Here is a 22,659-nt window from a genome sequence, read left to right as displayed (position 1 = left end):
GGTTTGCATTGTTTTGTTGATGTATCCAAGTAAGGCATTTATTTGTGTTCATGTGTGTGTACAGTTCTTCTGAGTATAATACCTTGTTTTTTCTGAATACAGTCAATACATTTATTCTTGATTAAGGCAATTCATTAATTTCAAGTTGTGTATTAAGTACTTAAGTCTTCTCAGTCATACATTGATAAGACAGGCCACCTACAATGGAAATAATATACAATTGTTTTGTTTTAATACTCTCACTGAAACATTAACTGAACTGCAAACAGAAACAAAACAAGTACCTGACTACAAATATTGGGTTACTTCCGTTATTTGTCACTATCCTGATACAGTGGCTGGCACAAGATGCGTAACTAGAGTTCTAGTTTAATTAACCATTTCAAAGTATCCTTCTGAAATCATCTCAAAACCCTTTAAAACAATCTCCCTGTATAGCAGTGGATCAAAAGGATAAAAACAAACAGGAGGTAAGGTATGACAGTCATTGCTTACTTCTTAGTTCAATTAAGCATACATTCCTCTGGGCCTTTTCAGTTCACTTAGCTGTAGGAGGCCAGGTTTGCACTGATCTGTGAATGTGTTTTCTTTTCGGGTGAGTTTTAGAAGACAAAATAGTGCTTGCTCATAACCATTGTTTGGTGAAATTTATTTCTTCATGATACAGCATGACATTCTTTGAAGTACTTTTTGTTCCAGTTCTATACACAATTATTTATTATTAGGATTGAGATACATCAGCAATAATTAAATAGGCAAGAGTCATAAGACTTATCAATTGTTTTCCCATGCACGTGGAAGTATGCTGTGGAAAATGAGGTTGTATAAAAGGCAGTGATTTATACATTAGTCAATAATCTCACATGGCTCTCAGTGGAAAAGATTAGATAAAGAGTCTATCCCATACTTGACTCAGCTATATAGGCCTTTATTGGATATATTGATTAGATAAGAGTTTGACCAGTATCTTGCATCTTTTAATTGCTCCTTGTATACGCAGAATACATAAAATACATAAACATAAAATATAAAATGCAATTAATTAGCCATCTTATTTTTCCTGGATGTTTGAATGGGAATTATTGATGGTCTATGTTGGTAGAAAACAGCTGTACATGTGTTTGCAAGTAGATAAGCAAATAATATATATATATTTTAAGTTAGATTTTTCAAGATTATTTTATTCTTCATTATTATTATTAAAAATAATAATAATAATATTTCCCCCATAGAAGCAGTGGTAACAGTACTGTTCAGCTGCTAGGGAGGTTCTCTCCATTGGTTTGCACAGGCTGAACATTTTCACTCCTCAGTTTGGCTTTTGGGAGCCATCAAGTGTGCCATACAGCAATCCATTGCAATGTACTGACTTGATGCTTTGTTTATTACCTGCTGTTCATTTAACGTGGAAATCACTCAAATGGAGTAATGAATACTATGTTAGTGTGCCACTGCAATGAATTGCAGCACTTTAAGTGTAACCTTTCCCAGCTGAAATCTGAAATTGGCTGAATTGCACACCTGATACTTGCTAAGTGATTTAGAAAAACATAATAATCTTCTGATGTGATTAAACTAGTAATGGCACCCTGCTTTAGACCATTAAAAAGTAAATCCCAACATTTGCTTTAGCTTTATGTCTTTTACTTGTATACTTGTCACACAACAATTAAGGTTTTGTAGATATTACACAGAAACCCAGGAGAAAATGTTATTCTGTTGTTGTATATCCCTTTAACTTTAGCCACAGTGCATATGTTTTAACTATTCTGTTACCTGTTTACAACACAATGAGATCATAATTTGATACCATGTAAAATGCTGATATCATGTAAAGTGGTATTGCAGAATAAAGATGTAATGCTCTATCATATACATTGCAAAAAATAAATATAAATGCTGAGTTTTAGGAAACAGTAGGATTCCTGTTATATAATCCAGGGGCCCTCGAACATTTTTGACAGCAACCCATTTTAAATTATCATTTGCTGTCGAAAATAAAGATAAAATAACTATGTAATCCTGGACAATCCCCTTAGCAGTTAACACTCTCTCTGTTACTTCCAAAAGTTTTTTTTTTTTAATTATTATTATTATTATTATTACTCCTTATTTTTCTGACCCACCCTTGCAAACAAATCATCCACCCCTTAATCTAAAGGATTGAGAGGCCCCCCCAGATAAAATGGGTTTCTCCTAGATGCACTGGAGGTAAAAGGTGAACTCAATTAATGTTCAGCTGGAGATCCAATGACCTCATTGTGTTGGGGTTGAAAGGCAAGTTCATGCCCTTGGGAATGCAATTGATTTTTATTCATCTTACAATATACTTGGATCTGCCATTAAATCCCATTGAGCATGTGGATTTGGAGATGGGTTGGAGCATGGCTATAGCTCTAGATTTCTTCAGGCAGTGATCCGAGGCTGTAATAACAGCTTCGTTTTCAAAATTACCTGTAATTGTTTGGTTGAGGAAACCAAAGGGCACACAAACTGCTTCTTGCAAACCCATTGGAAAATAAATATAGATATGTACATTTTCCTTACCTTCTCCTCACCTCGTTATAAATTAAACCACAAATAGTTTCTACTTTGTGATTCATGGGTGGGTTTAAATTCCAATTTGTTCTAGCACTTGATTACCCCGGTTTTCAGATCAAGGTGATTTACCCTCGTTCATTTTAATATATGGATAGTGCTATAGACTGTAAAACCCCCATAGGTTAGCTGTGTACTCAGCAGGGTTATGCTTAACCTCTAGCCCATATTCTTGCAGTATGTTAAGCTTTTCAACTTTTTTTTGTTTATGCTAACTTGTGATTTGGAGTTCATTACAAATACAGGCAAATTTGCAATTAAAGCATAGCATTTGAATATTATTATATTTGATTAATAGAAACACATAAAGTGGCACAATTATTAAAACAATATCTACAAAAGCTTAAGGAAGTAAGGAGTGATTTCTTTTCTTTTTTTAATATCTCTGACCTGTAATGTTTGAATATAAGATCCTGAAGAATTCAGAACAGACACAAAGACAGGAATCACCATTTTGTCCCATGTAGTTGTACATTGCTGTATTTCCACCTTTGTAAATATGATTTAGTAATATAAGATTTAGCATAGCCTACATAATGCTGTATGTGTTGAATACTAAGGCTTACATTTACACTTTCAGAATGCCAATCATTTGTGCTTGAAATTAGTTCAGGCTTCTATAGTGCTACATTGATTGTGTGAAAGAAAGTAGAAATAATGGACTGAATTTATAAAAAAGAATACTTACTGACATCCTGGAACCCCATTGAGTATTAAAATGTCTTGATTCCTTAACGGTAGTGCCTTTGTCTTTGAACCATTTAATTTCCTTCTAACTACAAGCATTTTCTTTGAAGCCTGGCTTTTTCAGCTATATTTTTTACCCAGCTACGTTACCTACACTTACTTACTAAAATGAAATTAACAACTGGATTTAGTAGAGTGATTTACAGCATTGTCACTCATTTTCATGGAGATATCATATAGGACTGTGAACCATTATTAAATTAAATGATTGAAACAAGACCTATGATTATATATAAAATAACCATATGATCATATATAAAATAACCTTACCAATGAATTAGGATAATTTTATATGCTGCAGTCTGTATACCTTTAGAATTAAGTCATAATAAAATCCAATGGAATTTTGAATACTAACTTGACATCATATACATCATCTCTATATGAGATGTCATTTGGAGATGTCCTTTGGCCCAACTTTTATTCACTGTAGAAGAAAGAAGGCATTGCTCTTCACTGCAAACCAATTCAATCTCAATTTGGAGGTTCATGTACTATTCTCATGACAAGACCATAATTTAGTGAAATGAGGCCCCCTGGAATAGCGGGGACCAATACACACAAGCGGTTTGTCAGCAGCATTTATCTGCGTCAGAAATCAAAGTGCCGGACAGAGTAAGTGTGTGGCATGTTAATGTACCAGTACATTTCTAAATGCCGTTTCTCTGCTGAAGGGGAAGGCTTTTTAAAACTATCTCTGCGATCTACTGATTTCAATCAGGATCAGCAGCAACAACAGCAATAGCAAGAACAACAAAAGATTAGCCACTGCCGGGAGCATCCCAGAACAATAATCATTGGGAGGATTCATCTTAATATTTATCAAACAGTGTTTTTCATTAATCAAAATATGATGCTCATGGCAGTTTAATAGACAGGTGTTGGACTACCTTAGTATTGTTTGGACAAAGGTTATAGTTTGAGTGTTGCTAAGGTCTAGGATGCATTTCTACTGGGTTACCTAGGGTGGATAATTTCATTTATAGCTTTTCTTGTCATGAGCAGTAATTAAAGGAAACCTCCGGGGGTTGGTTTTGCAGACTACCAAAGTATCTTCTGCTTGGTTATTTATTGAACCAGAGATCCTGATTGCCCGCATCAAATCTGCTTCTTGCAATGAACACTGTACTTAAAACTCCCAAGATGTTATTCCTTACAGTTTTCTCAGCAATTTCCAAGCAAACAGGAATTTGTTGAGAAGCATTCTATAGACTTTGGATGTCAGATTTGGGATTTTGGATGGAAGAAAATATATAACCAAGAGTTGCCATCCCCCCAGCTATTGTATCAAATGTTCCACAGAGACCTATTTTAATGCCACCCACATTTTAATCTCTAAATTCAATTATAAAACCTTTCTCCAGATTCAGGAATTAGATATTGTTGGAAAGGGTGTGTGTGTGTGGGGGCGGGGGGGTGCTTCAGGGTAGCCATTTAATTTAGTGATTAATCAAATATACGTATTGTATATCTTGTCATGCACACTTTAAATGTCACCCAGGTTGTAACCATAAAGTGAATCTCTTTAAATTAATTTCAGCATTGATTGCCACCATCATTTCATATTCCTTGTTGAATGTGTAAAAATCTCTCAATAGGTCCAGGGCAGATGATGAGAATATGTTATCCCCTGATGATTCTGATAATGAAGAATGATATTTGATTTTGAAATAAACAAAGCCAAAATAAAAATGTGTTCCTGTTTCTCAAGAAAATGAAATGAAAAGTTGAGCAAGTACAGCCATTTATATATTTAAGTTGATTGTTAACACATTTCTCTTTTTATTAAGCCTGTATTTTTATGGCTACACATCTCCCACTCACATGCCCACACAAAAAATAATGTCTTGTCTTCATCCAGATGTCTCATTATATCTACGCTAGCTTAAAAGCCATTTTAGTGTGCTGTTTAAATAACAGTCGATAAAAAGACCAACATATCCGTGAGAGGAAAAGAATACACATTAAATAAGAAGCACTAGCTTTTTTCAAAATACTTAGTAATGAGGGAGACATCATTCATGCAATAAACACAAGCAGAAGACAAGATGACAGAGAATGCTCTATTGTCTCAGTCTTATATGAATAGGTAGATCATTAGTAAAAGACAATCATCTCTCCTTACACTTCCATTAGATGTAGGAGGAGGGTAAGCTGAATATTTGAAATAATAAATTGGGTCATAAATATTCTTCAGAAGCAGTCTTCCGTGGAGTAAATATGACATTTAAAAGACTTAAAAATAACTATTACATTTCTTTAAGGTATTGGTTATATGCAGTACTAGATTTTATCAACAGAGGGCATATATTTGGGAGCATTCTTTTAGAAATACATTTTTGTTTCAGAACAATTAGACTTTTATCTCTTACCACAGAAACTTTTTCTAAGGTATTTTGGTAACACCTAGCATGTCTTTCGTTGAAGTCTTGTTAATACAACCTTTGCAAATATCCTGCTGTTTGTCTGATAATTGGTACGTTCAAGAGGTGTGGACATTCAATGTTAATATTTCTTAAAGCGGCAATTCAAATGTCTTCTTAAAGCTGTTATTTTCCCAACAATATGACTCAACCTGAGGGTTAGCATTTGCCATCAATTCATTTTGTCATAGTGTCTCTAGGACATGGGTTGTGCAATATATAATTAAATCTTTGCACAATGAAGAATATCATAGTCCAATGTGGGCTGAAGTCAGGGTAGGGGCAAGAGTCAGACAGCTACAGAATTACAGACATGGCATGTTTGACCTTCATGCACACACATGTATTTATTTCATAGAATAACTTTACACACCGGGTTGCTTTTCTGCTTTGAGTTCAAATAAAAACAAAGAAGAAATCCATGAGTTAATTAACCGATGTCAGTTGCTAGTCTGTTTGAACAGATCAATTCTGTTAATTGCTAAAGTTGAATTCAACTTTACTACCTGAACATAGGAAAATTACATTATAAATATAATAGATTACACAGAAATAGTCTAAATTGGTGGAAATTAATTCTAACTAGGTGAACTCAATGACATTATAGCACCATATGTAAAGTAAAGTGGCTTAAATTATATGAACAAAATGCAGAGGGGTGAACTAATTGCAGATAGAGAGAAATGTAATTAAAGGACTCTAATGTGTTGAATAAAGTAAAGTGGAACAGTTTTTATTTTTAATCTTAATTTAATAACTTTTAAAATGACTCTATAGCTATCTCCTGGATTTCTGATTCTGATTATGTTGACATTTGTGTTGGCACTTTCTATATAAACTAAATTGCTTCTGACCTTCCTATCGATCTGACTGCATGTAGTTGTAAGGTGGTAAGATTTTTTAGGAAACTAATGACAAATACAAAATCAAGTATTACCAAATTAACAAGCAATAAACGATTTATTTTAAACTGGGTATCACTGTGCAGACAGAAGTCATTTTAATATTGTGGAGCAAGACAGAAAGTCTACATTGCTTTGGGAGACAGTTAAAAAAAACATTAAATACATATATTAAGTGTCTAATTATGGTATCCTGTATAGCGTTCGGGTAAACAGCAATATAGATTGTCAAAACAATCAGCTTTTGAAACATTCACAGCATACACGTACACATATATTAAACATGCATACATATTAATTGCACATGGAAGTTACAAGACATTATAATGTACACAGTATGGCAATGAAGCGACCTCAAAGGCAACAGCATCACAATCCTGTCCAGAAAGGATTTCAATTTAAAGTCCATATAGAAACCATGTTTTATATACTCTCATAATGGGGATTAACCTTCATTATTTGTATGGCTGTTAGCAACTTGAGCGTTCCAAAATACAGAACTCATTATTTCCGAAAAATACCTACAACTCTCCGGAAATACCCGAAGTGTGCGTGACGTCACAAGTTGAGGACAACATGGCTTCTGACACGGCGGAAGGGACTGGTCGGGTATTTCTGATGTTGTAAGCAATATTATAAACGACTGCAAATAATTATTTACACAGCACTCACAAATAATATTACACTACAACTGTAGGGGAACATAAAAAAACATGTTTTTGGTATTTTGTTTTTCGTTTAATTACAGAAGTTAAATATGAAAACCTACAGTCGAGTGTTTGTTTGTGGTGGTGGGTCTGAGTCACAATATATCAATCAGCATTTTCAGCTGGTTTGCTGTTGTACGCCGTTAATCTGTGTTTCTTGGTAAAACCCATTGCGACATTTGAAAAGCCGTCGGGGTGAAGTGAGCCCCACAAATCACAGAATAATCGGCCGACCGGAGAAAGCCCTCTTTTTGTTTGATCAAATGTAACCCAAAGTTGCATTATCTTTTGGGAAATGGTGGATACTAGGTTTAATCGCAGTGGGGTTTGTACAAAAGTTCACCACACACCGTTTAAACCACATCTAATCACAACACTTGATAATAATGATCCCGTATTTGAAATCCCACGCGTTTAGATAATGACGTTGATGTTCAGATGTTCTGCAAAAACACTTCCTGATTGCGTGATTGACAGGTTTGAAATGCAATGCTCTATATATTTATAGTGTAAAACAATGTATGATGTGTGTGTGTATATATATATATATATATATATATATATATATATATATATATATATATATATATTAGAAATATATATATATATATATATATATATATTAGAAATATAGTTAGATTACAAAAATAATGCTAGCATTTTGGGCTTTAAATATAGGCTACTCTTAAACATGGCTATGTGTGCATGTAGTGTAAGTCATGGGAGATTGGATGGGTGCAGTTTCTTAGAAGTGGACTGCACAACATATTGAATGCATACCCCTCATGGTAAACACACTCTAACACAAATCTTCAATATTGGTTTGGAGGCCAAAAGACCTGCTGGTTAATCAGTGGTGATAACAGATTTTAGGTGATATCCTGCTACAGAGATTACTCCAACCTGACCTTTGATTGTAGCCTTTTTTTTTTTCCTTTCCATGTCTGAACTCTGCTTGAGATCTAGTGTTGGTCTCGCAATGATAACACACTTTAATCACAATCATTTACCAAGCTCCCAGCTGATCTACTGCATTGTGTGATAAAGCTCCATGTGAGTCATACCTACAGCTGGTTCCACATCACTCAGTAGGACATAGGAGACTCTGTTAGAGTGATATTTAACTGCTGTGATTTAATGCTTAGTCTTCAAGTTGCTGGGAATACGTGTGTTTGTTTTAAAGGGTAGACTGTGAGTCAGAAGGGCAGATGTCTTTTGGCGTTCTTATTAATTTATTTGCTTCGGCACATTCGTTCTGGTACATCAGCATATTGCTCAGACTGGTCTTCAGAGATAACCCTGATAGTTTTGCATTTGCTATTGTGAAATCTTGTATCTAAGAAAAATAATGAAGGGAGTGAGGAAACATAAATGCTAAACATATGTAAATACAATTAAAAGTAAATAAAAGTATTCACTTTCAATTAATAAACCTTTAGACAAAATATGCTACACTGAGGTTAGGATTTTTAATTGTGAATTTGAGAATGTGACAAAAAAAAAGTGCTCTAAACCGCATTCAGTTAGTCTGATGGGTTTTATGTTTAATTTTCTCAATTCCCAATCCTGGTGGGAGTCACGGCGTCTTTTATTTATGTTCGGGATGAGCTGCATCAATACATTTCTAAGTTTTATAATTTTACAGTGAGGTACCAGTGGTTTCACATAATGTAATGAAAAACACTTATTTTGCATTATATTAAAATGGAATCATATACATATATTCAAATATCTATACTGCTTACATTTGGTATATTTGTAGTCATTTTACAGTTTTTAGACTTATTTTGGAAAGTTCAATGCCTCTGATAGCAATGTACATAAAAATTACCATTAATTTGTATTGTTTACCGAATGAGAAGTATTCTACTTATTTTATGACTGTATCCTAACTTGGGCATGTAGTGTTTCCATCTTTTTTCCTTCTAATCTTAAAGGTTCATGTGCTTATTCACTCAGTCAAATAAATCTGCTGATGCAGCATTCTTGAGGAGTGCATTACAGCATCTGGCTTTGCAATGCTTGGAGTCTGAATGTGCAAAAGCAATACACTATCTTTATACACTCCAGTGTCTAAGAATACATTTTACTGCTTGCAGCACTGTGTCTGCTGCATCAATACATTAATTACTGTACCAAGCATAATTTTGAGTATTAATACAATATATATGTTATAGATGCCCAACATATTTCCGTATTTATATATTTCTTCATGGAAAGTGTATTAATTCCTGCATGTTTAAAATCCTGGCAAACATTTTTAGTTAGACCTTTACCAAGTTTACCAAGACAAAGTTAGTCTTTTAATAGGATTAGTGTGTGTAATTATGACTGGAAATGCTGGTATTTAAGTATCAACTGTGATATGCAAAACAACAGCTTACCCATGTTATAAAATATGGTTATGTAGTGTATTAAAGTAAAATTATAGCTCTTTTTAAGAAGTCTCAGCTAGACTCTTGTTTTTAATTAAAACATTTTGAACAAGTGTTTGCGTAACTTAAATGTGTGAGAAAAAGCTATGATTAGTTTTCCTCTCTGTGGATCAACCTGACAGAAGTAGTTGTGACACATGGGTCACATTTTCACCTGTAATTCTTAAATACTGGACACTCCTCTGGTGGCAACTGGTGTGCACTTTACATCTTTCGTTAAAATAAAATAATACCTAAATAAATATATATATCATGTGCATATATAACCAGTTTTAAACCATCATGGTCAATTCTTATGTGCTGTTAATTCATATGCATTCCATCATGAAGTTGTTATTTGAAAAAACAAAAATATTCTTATATTAAGACGATTAAAAACCTGTATGTCAAACTTAAAGCCAAAACTCATTTCATTACAGTCTTTCGTCACAATTACTATTCTGTTTATATATGGATTTGCATGAAAGAAAACACTTTCAGTTAATGACATCCTAATATAGCCATTTTGGGAAGCATTAATACAATTTGTGCCAAAATACATTTCCACCTTCCTCTTCAGTATTCTCATTTCGTTTCAAAATGAGCATGGTTTCCAAATACTCTTTTGCATATTGAATTCCATCTGGCTGGCTTGGTTCGTTGTTACACCATAGTGAGTTTATCCAGCTGACATGAATTCAGCAATTAACAGTTAATAAATCATTTAACTATTTGAATTTTGTTTTAAAGTACATGTGCTCCCACACTGTAAATTGAACTTGAGTGTGCTGGTCTCATGAGCTGATTTGGTATTCCTTGTCAGATACCATTAACACTGTCAAGCTTTCTTTCGGTTATGATCTCATAAATTGAAGAAGGAATGTGTGCATTGTTTGAGACTCACCTACAATGTAACTGTGATTTACTGGAATATGCATCTCCATACAGTGAATATGGTGATAACAGGTTTCTATTGAACTAACCGTTCAGAATGAGTGATTGAGTGCACAGCCTGAAACAATTCCCAGCCGTGGAGTGTTTTTCTAGAAAAATAATAGTACAGAAATCTCTGAGAAGAATGAAATTGCAATATATAATAAATGTACTTTTAGTAAAGGCTCGTATTTATGCAATCCATCTTTTCTGTCTTACAGCAAAGTGAGGGACCAGATGTGATCACCAGCAAATGTAAGTAGCCTAACTATTTTCAGGCCATGGTGTACCTGCTGAAACCAATGACTTTAATTAGGTTGTGATCTTTTCTCTTTATGAACCTTTTTTCAGGCGTTATGATAATAGTACCCAACATGAAACAAGAAAAAGTCTTTGTTAGATTCTGAAAACCATTATTGGATCATATCTCAAGCCCTGCATAACAGTTGGGACATTTTCTTATAGAAATATTGCATTATCTTTCAAATTAGACAGAATAGGTGAGTCTCATGCAAAAAATGTGATGTGACGTTCTTTGAAGTTTGTGGATCTTCACATCAGTGGACATCAGTTATTGTTATGTTAGTGATCCTTGTATTTAGTGATAGCTCATAAAAACACAGAGAGCTCCCATGGTTTAAAAGGAACACATTATTCTCAGAAATAGTTACTCGTGACTCGCATATGTAGAAGCTTTCTTTTAACTGCATGGTGCCGAAGTCCTGCCAAAGCTGTGATGTTGATTCTAGTGCTAAACTGCACATCTGCCTTGAAGATTTCTCTGTAGATTTTGTCTAATGTAACTGGTTTTTGTTGGTTGTGGGTATGGCATGATTCTTTCCTGAATTTCTCCACATAATCTGATAATGCTGTTATATCTAAGGATGCAAGTTGTACATGGTGTGTAGGGGATAGAGAATGTGCTTCAAGGTTCTCTGCTGTGCTGCATATTTTCTTTCAGGGGCTAAGTGGTAAAACACACTATGAGGGAGAGAGAGTGTTACTGTGTGGCCGTAATAATCCTTAGCCATTAAGAGGATGTATTAGTATCAACCACGTACCAATCCATAACGTCTGTTGATGTATGAGGATATTACTGTGTTTATGTATCGGTGAATATAAGGAAATTCGTATTGAATTTCACATTTATTTCATTATGAGTTTATTTCTTTTTGCATTTCCTCGTTGAAACCTGTACCTCATTGTCTTTTGCCCCATTTGTTCTTCATTTTTCTTTTTTTATTGTTGTTTTCCATTAACTGCCTTTTTTCTAAAAGTTTTTCTCTGTCTAAAGAAAAGCAACTTGATTGAACTGAATTTGAATCCTTGTTTACAATGTTCCAGAAGTGATGCAACTCGTGGGGTTTCTGTGTGTCTGGTTACCCCACCATCGCAAGTGGAAAACAGTTGTTGCTTCCATTCTTCGACTTCAGTTAGAGGAAACTTCTTTATTTCCATCTCCTCTTTTATTCACTACTGCTTTATTCTGATTTGTTTTTTCCCCCTTTTACTTTGAGAACATGACAGTAATCAAAGAGCCATAATTTAGTCTGCAGAATGACTGATTTACCAGTAAAATAGCTATGAAGTTTGCAGGGGGAACCAGAATGCAGCAACAGCAAACCAGATGTGATATTTTACTTAATAAGAAATAAAGAAATTACATTTACTAGCCACAAACTCATTACAATATTTTGCAAAGGGCATATGGCCTTTACATTTTTTTTTATTTATTTTTTTTAGAATCTGAACAATCAAAAATGCTTTGCAATCTATTGTTAAATAAATAATAAAAAGTGACTCACATGTGCCCCAGACACTTAGTATATTTACCAGATTATTTATGTACAGCTTACCCCGACTGGAGGTTTAATCAGGGTTGACTGCAATCACAAGTTAAATAATAGGAAAAAGCAAGCTGAGTAAGGGAGTCTACTGGTTTATTTGTGCAATAACACGTTGGGAATCTGACGGTGCAAGGCTAACAGACAGTCTAACCAGCTATAAATTACTAAAGATGGGCAACTGGATGGGGGGGTGAAGGTGCTTATAGATGGAGACCACAGAGGGAGAACTGCTAATGGGAATTAAAAGCATCTTAGGACTGTGAGAGAGATTGCTGTTCAGAAAACTGACAGCATGCTTTCATATGTGAGCTGCTTTTAGCTTGGCTTCTGTGAATATTTATGCTTTATTATATCACAAGCTTGGGAGAGTTTGTAATAATGAGAGCTGAAATTAAGGAGGAAGATGAATGCAGATCTTTCAGACACATCTTTCTACAATACAGCCCATATTTCTACAGTAATGTGGGCTTAAAAGAAAAAAAAGGACAAGTTTTTCAGTATCTACAGAACATTTTGATGATTTCTCTCTAGGCCATATAGGCCCGCTTGTCTGCTCTGTTTTATAAGGGATTTCTTACTGCACATTTTGTGGAGATAATGTAGAACACCACGCATCAATGCAGAAGGAGAGACGTCCACATTAAACTTTATATTTTCTGGCATTAATATTCTCCTTTTATATATTCTTTTATGGCACTGATCATCAATCTAATCTTTCTACAAAGATTTTAATAAAATGATTTGTGATTTAAATAAAAACATAAATACATAAATAATAGTGGTCTAAAATCCTCTGCCATATGCATGTACATTTCTTATTTTAACTTACTACATTAACCTTTCAGTGTGTAGGAGTTTTTAGAGCACATAGGAAACACAGTACTTGCCTTTGCTTGCAACGCCTCATTGCGTACAGATAACATTGACACCTCACTGACCTTCAGCGCCAACTTGCTATGAGCTGGGAGTGCTCCAAATAAAAAGGGTGCTGGATCTTAAAAAAATAATTTGAAATAATTAAAACAAATATAAAGTACCATTTCAGCAAGGACAGTTGTAAGTCACTGTCTAGAAGTGCAACAATAAATTTATCAAGGAATATAATTTAATTATGCCAAAGAACAATAAAGATTACTCAGCATGCTATTCATAAAATATCTGGACAAAATCACTGAGCCGTCAAAACTTAATCAAAATATAAAAAATTAATAGCCTTTCGTAAAATTCCTACACCGTATTAAAGCATTAGCCATGATCAGAATACAGTGCCGAACATTCCCCTTGGATGCCAGCAGAAAGCTGCTGATAGTTGATTTATGTTAAAGAGCCTGTTGTAATGCATGCTAACAAAATAGGATCATGATCATGTGTTTTCAAATGTTGTTCTGTCTAAGCTAGGCAATGCTTGAGCTAGAGTTGGCAAAATGTTTCTTGGTTGAAAAGATGTGAGTTATTTTATGCTATTAAAGTCTCCTCAGTGAATATTTGGCTTGAAAAGATGAAAATTTAAGTATTCACATCAAATGCTTTTTTTTTTATCAATGGAATGGATCCTGGGATTTATTTTTATATATTTATATATTTTTTGTAAAGGCATTATGATATTGTGAGTATTTCACCTTTGTGGATTAAGATACAAAACTGAAATTACCCAGGATAGGGAATCTTTTGAAGTTTTTCATACTGTAGAGTTTACAGTGTACCAGTGGTGATCCACACATGGCTTCGTCTGCAACGTGAAATGACTGTAAAGGTTTAGCACAAATACCACCCAGAAGTAAAACTTCTTGCTTTCATCTAAGTGGCAGGTGAAGCCTCTCAGTCTGTGGAAACCTGAAAAATACATCCAATTTAAATGGGTCATTGTGTAAGAGCACCTGCATAACATATTTAAAAGCCAATTGCAACATCTTTCATCATCATTCATTTATTTTGAACATACAGTGAGGGAAAAAAGTATTTGATCCCCTGCTGATTTTGTACGTTTGCCCACTGACAAAGAAATGATCAGTCTATAATTTTAATGGTAGGTGTATTTTAACAGTGAGAGACAGAATAACAACAAAAACATCCAGAAAAACGCATTTCAAAAAAGTTATACATTGATTTGCATGTTAATGAGGGAAATAAGTATTTGATCCCCTATCAATCAGCAAGATTTCTGGCTCCCAGGTGTCTTTTATACAGGTAACGAGCTGAGATTAGGAGCACTCTCTTAAAGGGACTGCTGCTAATCTCAGCTCGTTACCTGTATAAAAGACACCTGTCCACAGAAGCAATCAATCAATCAGATTCCAAACTCTCCACCATGGCCAAGACCAAAGAGCTGTCCAAGGATGTCAGGGACAAGATTGTAGACCTACACAAGGCTGGAATGGGCTACAAGACCATCACCAAGCAGCTTTGTAAGAAGGTGGCAACAGCTGGTGCGATTATTCGCAAATGGAAGAAACACAAAATAACTGTCAGTCTCCCTCGGTCTGGGGCTCCATGCAAGATCTCACCTCGTGGAGTTTCAATGATCATGAGAACGGTGAGGAATCAGCCCAGAACTACACGGGAGGATCTTGTTAATGATCTCAAGGCAGCTGGGACCATAGTCACCAAGAAAACAATTGGTAACACACTACGCCGTGAAGGACCATTACATCCAGAAAAACGCATTACAAAAAAGTTATAAATTGATTTGCATGTTAATGAGGGAAATAAGTATTTGACCCCTTCGACTTAGTACTTGGTGGCAAAACCCTTGTTGGCAATCACAGAGGTCAGATGTTTCTTGTAGTTGGCCACCAGGTTTGCACACATCTCAGGAGGGATTTTGTCCCACTCCTCTTTGCAGATCCTCTCCCAAGTCATTAAGGTTTCGAGGCTGACGTTTGGCAACTCGAACCTTCAGCTCCCTCCACAGATTTTCTATGGGATTAAGGTCTGGAGACTGGCTAGGCCACTCCAGTAATGTGCTTCTTCTTGAGCCACTCCTTTGTTGCCTTGGCTGTGTGTTTTGGGTCAATGTCATGCTGGAATACCCATCCACGACCCATTTTCAATGCCCTGGCTGAGGGAAGGAGGTTCTCACCCAAGATTTGACGGTACATGGCCCCGTCCATCGACCCTTTGATGCGGTGCAGTTGTCCTGTCCCCTTAGCAGAAGAACACCCCCAAAGCATAATGTTTCCACCTCCATGTTTGATGGTGGGGATGGTGTTCTTGTGGTCATTCCTCCTCCTCCAAATACGGCGAGTTGAGTTGATGCCAAAGAGCTCGATTTTGGTCTCATCTGACCACAACACTTTCACCCAGTTCTCCTCTGAATCATTCAGATGTTCATTGGCAAACTTCAGACGGGCCTGTACATGTGCTTTCTTGAGCAGGGGGGCCTTGCGGGCGCTGCAGGATTTCAGTCCTTCACGGCGTAGTGTGTTACCAATTGTTTTCTTGGTGACTATGGTCCCAGCTGCCTTGAGATCATTAACAAGATCCTCCCGTGTAGTTCTGGGCTGATTCCTCACCGTTCTCATGATCATTGAAACTCCACGAGGTGAGATCTTGCATGGAGCCCCAGACCGAGGGAGACTGACAGTTATTTTGTGTTTCTTCCATTTGAGAATAATCGCACCAACTGTTGCCACCTTCTTACAAAGCTGCTTGGTGATGGTCTTGTAGCCCATTCCAGCCTTGTGTAGGTCTACAATCTTGTCCCTGACAACCTTGGACAGCTCTTTGGTCTTGGCCATGGTGGAGAGTTTGGAATCTGATTGATTGATTGCTTCTGTGGACAGGTGTCTTTTATACAGGTAACGAGCTGAGATTAGCAGCAGTCCCTTTAAGAGAGTGCTCCTAATCTCAGCTCGTTACCTGTATAAAAGACACCTGGGAGCCAGAAATCTTGCCGATTGATAGGGGATCAAATACTTATTTCCCTCATTAACATGCAAATCAATGTATAACTTTTTTGAAATGCGTTTGTCTGGATGTTTTTGTTGTTATTCTGTCTCTCACTGTTAAAATACACCTACCATTAAAATTATAGACTGATCATTTCTTTGTCAGTGGGCAAACGTACAAAATCAGCAGGGGATCAAATACTTTTTTCCCTCACTGTAGATAACATTTGATACCAGAAGTCTTCAAGGACCAGATTAATTTATTAAGATGTTAGTTACGTGAGCATTGCCTTAAAGGATGGCCTGGTTGGTGATGAAGTTTTGTCTTTTGGTCAGACCGAGCGCCGTTTCTAGACCTCAATGTGTTGAGGGGAATGGTGCTGATGGTGTTTTTTTCCAGTGTCAGAGTTGGGGGGGGGTTGCTGACAGTGTTTCACAGAGTTACTTCTTAATTATTGGATTATTTTGTTGTATTATTTTTAGGGGGCCTGACAGAAAATACAAGGGGCACTGAAGCCCCCCTAAACAGGGTCTAGCAACGTTCCTGGTAAGACCTCATACCCACAAAACCATTTCAATATAAAAGAAGTTTGGCCTTTTGGCTGGGGTGACATCAGAACAGCCTTCTTTTACTGATATTGTACATTCTTTCTTTTTCTGTCCTTTTACATGAAAGGGACCCCATTTTCTCTGGTGAAAGTGTGTGTGATCATATTTAATTCATACAATATTCTCGTTTAAAGGCAAGGTTTTAGGAGAAACATATTAAGATGGGGATCTTATCCAGCTAGGCTTTCAACAGCAGTTTGTCACTCTGTAAAGGACAAAGTTTATTAGCATATCCCTGAGGGAAGTAGAAATATTAATCAGATGCTGTCAGGTTGGGTTATATGATTCAGTAAACACACTTCTTGTAAAGTGTTTGCATATGCTATCAATGTCAGAAATATCATAATATTCAAATGGTCAAGTTGTGCTGATTTAATAAACATATACTATTTGATGGATTACCTTTAGAATTATTTTTATTGCATATTACATATTTCTTTTCATATTCATGATGAATGGGAGATGATCTTAGTGTACACACAAATAAAGTAAAGCTCAGAATACCTAGGCTAGCAGTAAATCTAAACTAGAATAGAACATGACAGAACTGTCCTCGGTGATGGCTTATTTTTACTTCTGTCTTTTACTCATAAATGTAACGGCGATGAAGCAGGTGGGTTAGAGTTTTAATTTAATCTGTGCAATATTCACATGAACAGTGTTATAGAAGGGTGACAGCACTGAGATACAGCCATTCAAAGTACAGCTTGCACGTTTTATAGTACATTGGCAACCATTGTAAAACTCAAGGATAGACTGAGAACTGTCTTAAAATGTAAGCCATACACCACCAGAAGATTTTCACTTACATTTCTTTAAGTAGGGGATTGTGTGTGAGATAGATTCTTTTGATCGGGCTGTGTAGTGAAAGTCTGTTTCTTCCTTTATTCTTACAAAAAAAAAATGGTATCAAAAAACCTTGAATAAAGAGAAGGGCTCTTGTGCTGAGGAGCAAACTGTGTTGTTCATCTTTCACCTCTGGAGCCATGTGGTTTACGTCTGGCTTAAATCACAAGTGAAAAGACTGGACCAATTTCAGGTCTCTCTGCAGATGACATTAGTCCACATCACAAAAGCTGACACAAAATCTGCAACGCTGTAGCAGTCATGATTGGCAAAAGGCCCAGGATTGCAGGGGCTATATATCTTCAGCATTCTTGAATTTGGTTATTAATTAGCACTGCACAAATTGATTATTCAGATTGATCTGTGTAGGTGGGGTTACGTGAAGATGATGGGCTGTTTTAGCAGTTAATTTGAGGAACAGATGCTTAAGTCTGTTTGGGACCCCCATTGGTGAGAAACTCACATTAGGTCAGATACATTGTCAAATTGTTTTATTGATAAGTGATGTTTCCTGTTTTTATACTTAATTAAAATGTTTGCTTCTTACATGTGAAATATTCCACGAAGAACACATTAACACTTTTAGCATCCCTGAACATTTTGAGTTTTTTTTTTTTTAAATACACATATCTAAGACTGTCAAAGACACAGCTTTTAGGACGTGATTCTTGACATCACTCTACACAATGTTCACCCCAAGCTAAAGTAGGCCATAGTATACATCAAGGACAGGCTAATATTGCAAATGAACAAAGAAGTAGGTTAATGGCTGGAGTTAAATAATTATCGAGTTTAGCCAAGCAAAAACAAGTTAGGCCTTATATATTTTATCTTTTATCAGTTTTTTAGCATGCATACTTCCCAGTGTCTTCTGTTGGGCAGCTTGGATAGAATAGCCTGCCACGATTTGAGCTCTGAAAGTGTACATTTTAAATACAATGTACAATTTGTGAATTGAAACGTTTTCTCTCTTTGTCTTAGCAGCACTCTGTATGATGGTCAAAACACTATTAAATATATCACAGATGCCATTATTGCTGCTTATTGTGCATGACTGCTGTATGTGCATACTGGGAATCTGCTAAGATAAACAGCAACAACAAATTATTTATTTATTTATTTATTTATTTATTTATTTAATTTATTTATTTATTTTCTTGGCAGACGCCCTTATCCAGGGCGACTTACAACAGAAGTGCAAAACAAAGTGCAAAGTAAAGGCATCAATCATTACAAATTCAATTTACATAAAACATAGCAATACAAAATGTAATACATTTTACAACTTCCAATGTACACAGGCAAGTACAGTAAGTGAGGTTATACATCCTGGATGGTAAAGCTAAGTGCTATCTTATACCTTTAGTTAGTTAGTGAGAGACAGAGTGTGTAAAAGAGAAATGCAGGATTATAGCTTTCACAAACACTGCTATATGTATGTCAAAATTCTTTATCCTCAATGAGGTACTGCTAAAGGTCCAATATAATAAATGGTGTACACCAAATTCCATTGCACAAGATTGGTGATGTGTTGTGACTACATTCAACAAGTCAATCAGAGGGTGTCCCAGGTGGCTGTGAGATGTATTACTTTTAACTGCATATTTTCTATTTATATAACAAAATATCTCAATTATTGAGCAAGATGCATTTTAATTTCTTTACTTGCATTGCATACTGTATGAACTAAAGACAGATTCAGTGTGTTGCCTGCAGCAATATGAAGTACTGGTATGTTAAGAAGAAGTACAACTGCCTAAATAATAACTGGGTTTGGTTATTGTTTTTAAATATGCATGCATTAACTGTGCTCAGCTCCAGTTCAGCAAGATCAGCGGATATGGTTTGAAAGCATTAGCTCATTTTAAGTTGTTTAATTTATATACTGTATGAGCCTTTGTGTTCTTGGAAAAGACCTATGTTTTTGAAAGTGAGATCACTGGATTGTGAAAGCATTCTAAAACAATGATATTTCATGGCATTAATTCCCTGGGCTGCCATCGCTGCTGAAGCGGAATCTTACTAAATTGCAGTGACACAGATGATAAAGAAATAGCCCTCGCCCACACAACAGTCCACTGACATTGAGTTGTTCCTTTTAAATTGTGCAGTTTTCCCCCAGCTCACTTTCCCAGTTTAACATTAGGTTTGTGATGTATTCTTCTTAAGCATCAATTTTTAACATTCATATTCTTCGGTGCAATGCTAGTTTGGTGGGCAGTGTTTTAATGGTCTCAGTGATTGTCGAAATGTCTTCACATAAAACTTATAAACTAGCAGAAAGTTGAACAGCTTCCAGCTGAAAATCTTATATTTATGTGTTGTATGTAGGCCTATTGTTGGAAAATGATGCTCCATCGACAGATCTCCAGGTTGCCCTCTTTGTGTGGTCACACCGAGATACAGATATCTGTCTTTGCAAATATCTCATAAGACAAGCTTTCCATTCACACAACTTTTGACATGAAGTGATGTTGCAGACAGTTTAAATCTGTTATTTACTAATAAGTTGCTATAGTTATGCTGTGCTTTTATGTTACTGAAAGAGCTCTTGACATTGAGCAGAAAGGTTTACTGTGAGAAAACATTTATACCGACAGAACTACCTAGAGGAAGTCTTATCAGTCTGCTTTAGGAGATAGAATTTACCTCCTGTCAAACTAGGCAAAACTTTTTTTTCCTTCTGATATTTATTTTTTTCCCACCATAAATGTCTTACTTTTCACTACTTTGCAACGGAAATACATTTTGTACATAATACAAAAATATTATTATACAGTAATATTATTTTAAAATAATATATTTTGATCACCATCAAAATAATATAACTGTAATTAGAATAGATTGAAATAACAGATGTTCATTATTTTATGTTACTGTTATGTATAGCAAGGCCGCTGATATAAATGTAGATGCCAAGTAATGTAAATTGTGTCTGTTTGCAGGTGTATTTCTGAAGCTATTGCAGTAGTAGGAGGAATGGTACCCAGCACATATTGCAAAGGTTAAATGCAATGTAGAAAATTAACTTTTGAAGAGCTGCAATCACATATTTATATGTGTAAAGTATAGGTAATTTAATACATTCATGTATTACTTCACTTTTACCAGCATTTCATCCAGTTAATCCATGATACAGTCTGTAATTTTACAAGCATTGGAAATGTTTTCCACGCATACAAGTTATACTTTGTCCAGGACTGCAGAATTTGCATTAAGAAAAATAACACAACTATGGAATTGCAATTTGCATTGCAGACCTTTGATAATGAAGCTCATTATCAATGCTTTATTATTCCAAGTGGGAAGGGTAATACCACTTTAACTGTGATTTATGAACATGACACTGATTGCAGTATATACATCCATAACAGAACCACGCCTATTTGGCAAGCTTTTTGGCTTTGAGGGAAAGTGATTTATATGCAGCTCAGAAACAAAGGAACAGATTTAGTGTAGTAGTAATAACAATGCTCTTGCATTTTTTAATGGTGGTGTCAGTTCAGTTACTGGAGCCAGGGTGCTGCATTTATCAGAGCTAAATCCTGTGACGTGATAACAGCATAGGCAAAGAAGCACCATTATCTGACTTCGCCTATACTATATTGTTGAAAGGATTCAAATGGCTTAAAATATACAGGTAGTGAAAATAAACCCTTCTGTGCTTGGTGATTGTTTCAGGTATATCATGCTTATGTCAGGTTTAGGAATGAGTCCTCTGTTATACTTATGAAAGTTGTTTTGAAGCAGCTTGATTCATTGTCATTAAAACAAAAAAAAGTCAAACCAATGTTGATATCCTTTCTTGTGTTCCAATCTCTAGCCCTGATGAAGTCATGACTTTGACTTGAATAGGGAATTTCCATACATAAGACATCAGGATAGCATTTTGTAAGGATACATTTGCAATCAAGTAGCAGGTTTGTAATTTAAAATGGGCAGGTTGGGATTTAGTTTAATCCCAGCCTCTTTCTTATAATATTGCACAATATGTATGTTCACCAGCAATCAAATTACCATCTGTAATTAACAGTCCCAGGAATGTTTGGAAATGTGGCACACAAGAAAACAACATTAAAAAATTGCATTTTTACAGTATTTTATTTACAGCAGCGGCACTGATTGTTTCTTAAGTATGGATTATTCTCATTCTAAATACATGCCTATAGCTGTCAGGTTCTTTGTTAAGACTGAATAATGACGGCTTTCTAATTGCATTACACTCCTATAAATATTTCATTCTGTCATTACAGTGGGAGCTTTTCCTGCTTACAGAGGCTTGCCATCTAATTCCTCTCGCCAGAGCTGGCCTCTATCATGGAAATGATTTCCTTGTCTTTTAATTGCATGTGACGGAAAGTTAAACATTTAGAAAACCAGAATAAAGTGATTCCTTTATGGGTGAAAAGAGGTGATAGATTAAAGTAATATTCTCCTGTGTTTTATGAATTTTTAAAGAATTTAAAAGTCATGATAAGTTGTAGCAACACTGTTAGTTTTTTAAGAAAAGGGACACGTTTCTACTCTTTGAACTAAAGACTAATTTGTAGAACAGTAAGAGGGATTTCACTTGTATGTGGTTCATTGGAACATATCACTGCATAATTAACCTTACTCTGACAACAGCATTTGCAGCAGTGATAGAATTTACTTTCGACAAGAATAAAGAAATCTGCAGCTCCATAGACTGAGGTGAGATAAAAACAGGACATTTGTAATGTTGTCTACCATTGTCAAAGGTTATTT

The 22,659-nt window shown here is 35.5% G+C and overlaps 1 protein-coding gene across 1 annotated transcript in view; it reads left to right on the top strand.

Moving 5' to 3' along the window:
• The window catches only part of fstl4 (follistatin-like 4), a 138,836-nt gene that overhangs the window by 6,169 nt on the left and 110,008 nt on the right, over positions 1-22,659 (top strand). Inside the window, exon 3 of the mRNA XM_066716896.1 lies at positions 10,946-10,979. Within this exon, the coding sequence (XP_066572993.1) occupies positions 10,946-10,979 (34 nt within the window). The remainder of the gene's footprint in view (positions 1-10,945; positions 10,980-22,659) is intronic.

The sequence above is a fragment of the Amia ocellicauda genome, chromosome 11 (assembly GCF_036373705.1).
Source record: "Amia ocellicauda isolate fAmiCal2 chromosome 11, fAmiCal2.hap1, whole genome shotgun sequence".
NCBI lineage: Eukaryota > Metazoa > Chordata > Actinopteri > Amiiformes > Amiidae > Amia > Amia ocellicauda.
The sequence above is the reverse complement of the archived record's forward strand: the minus strand, read 5'-3'. Positions and strand labels throughout refer to the sequence as shown.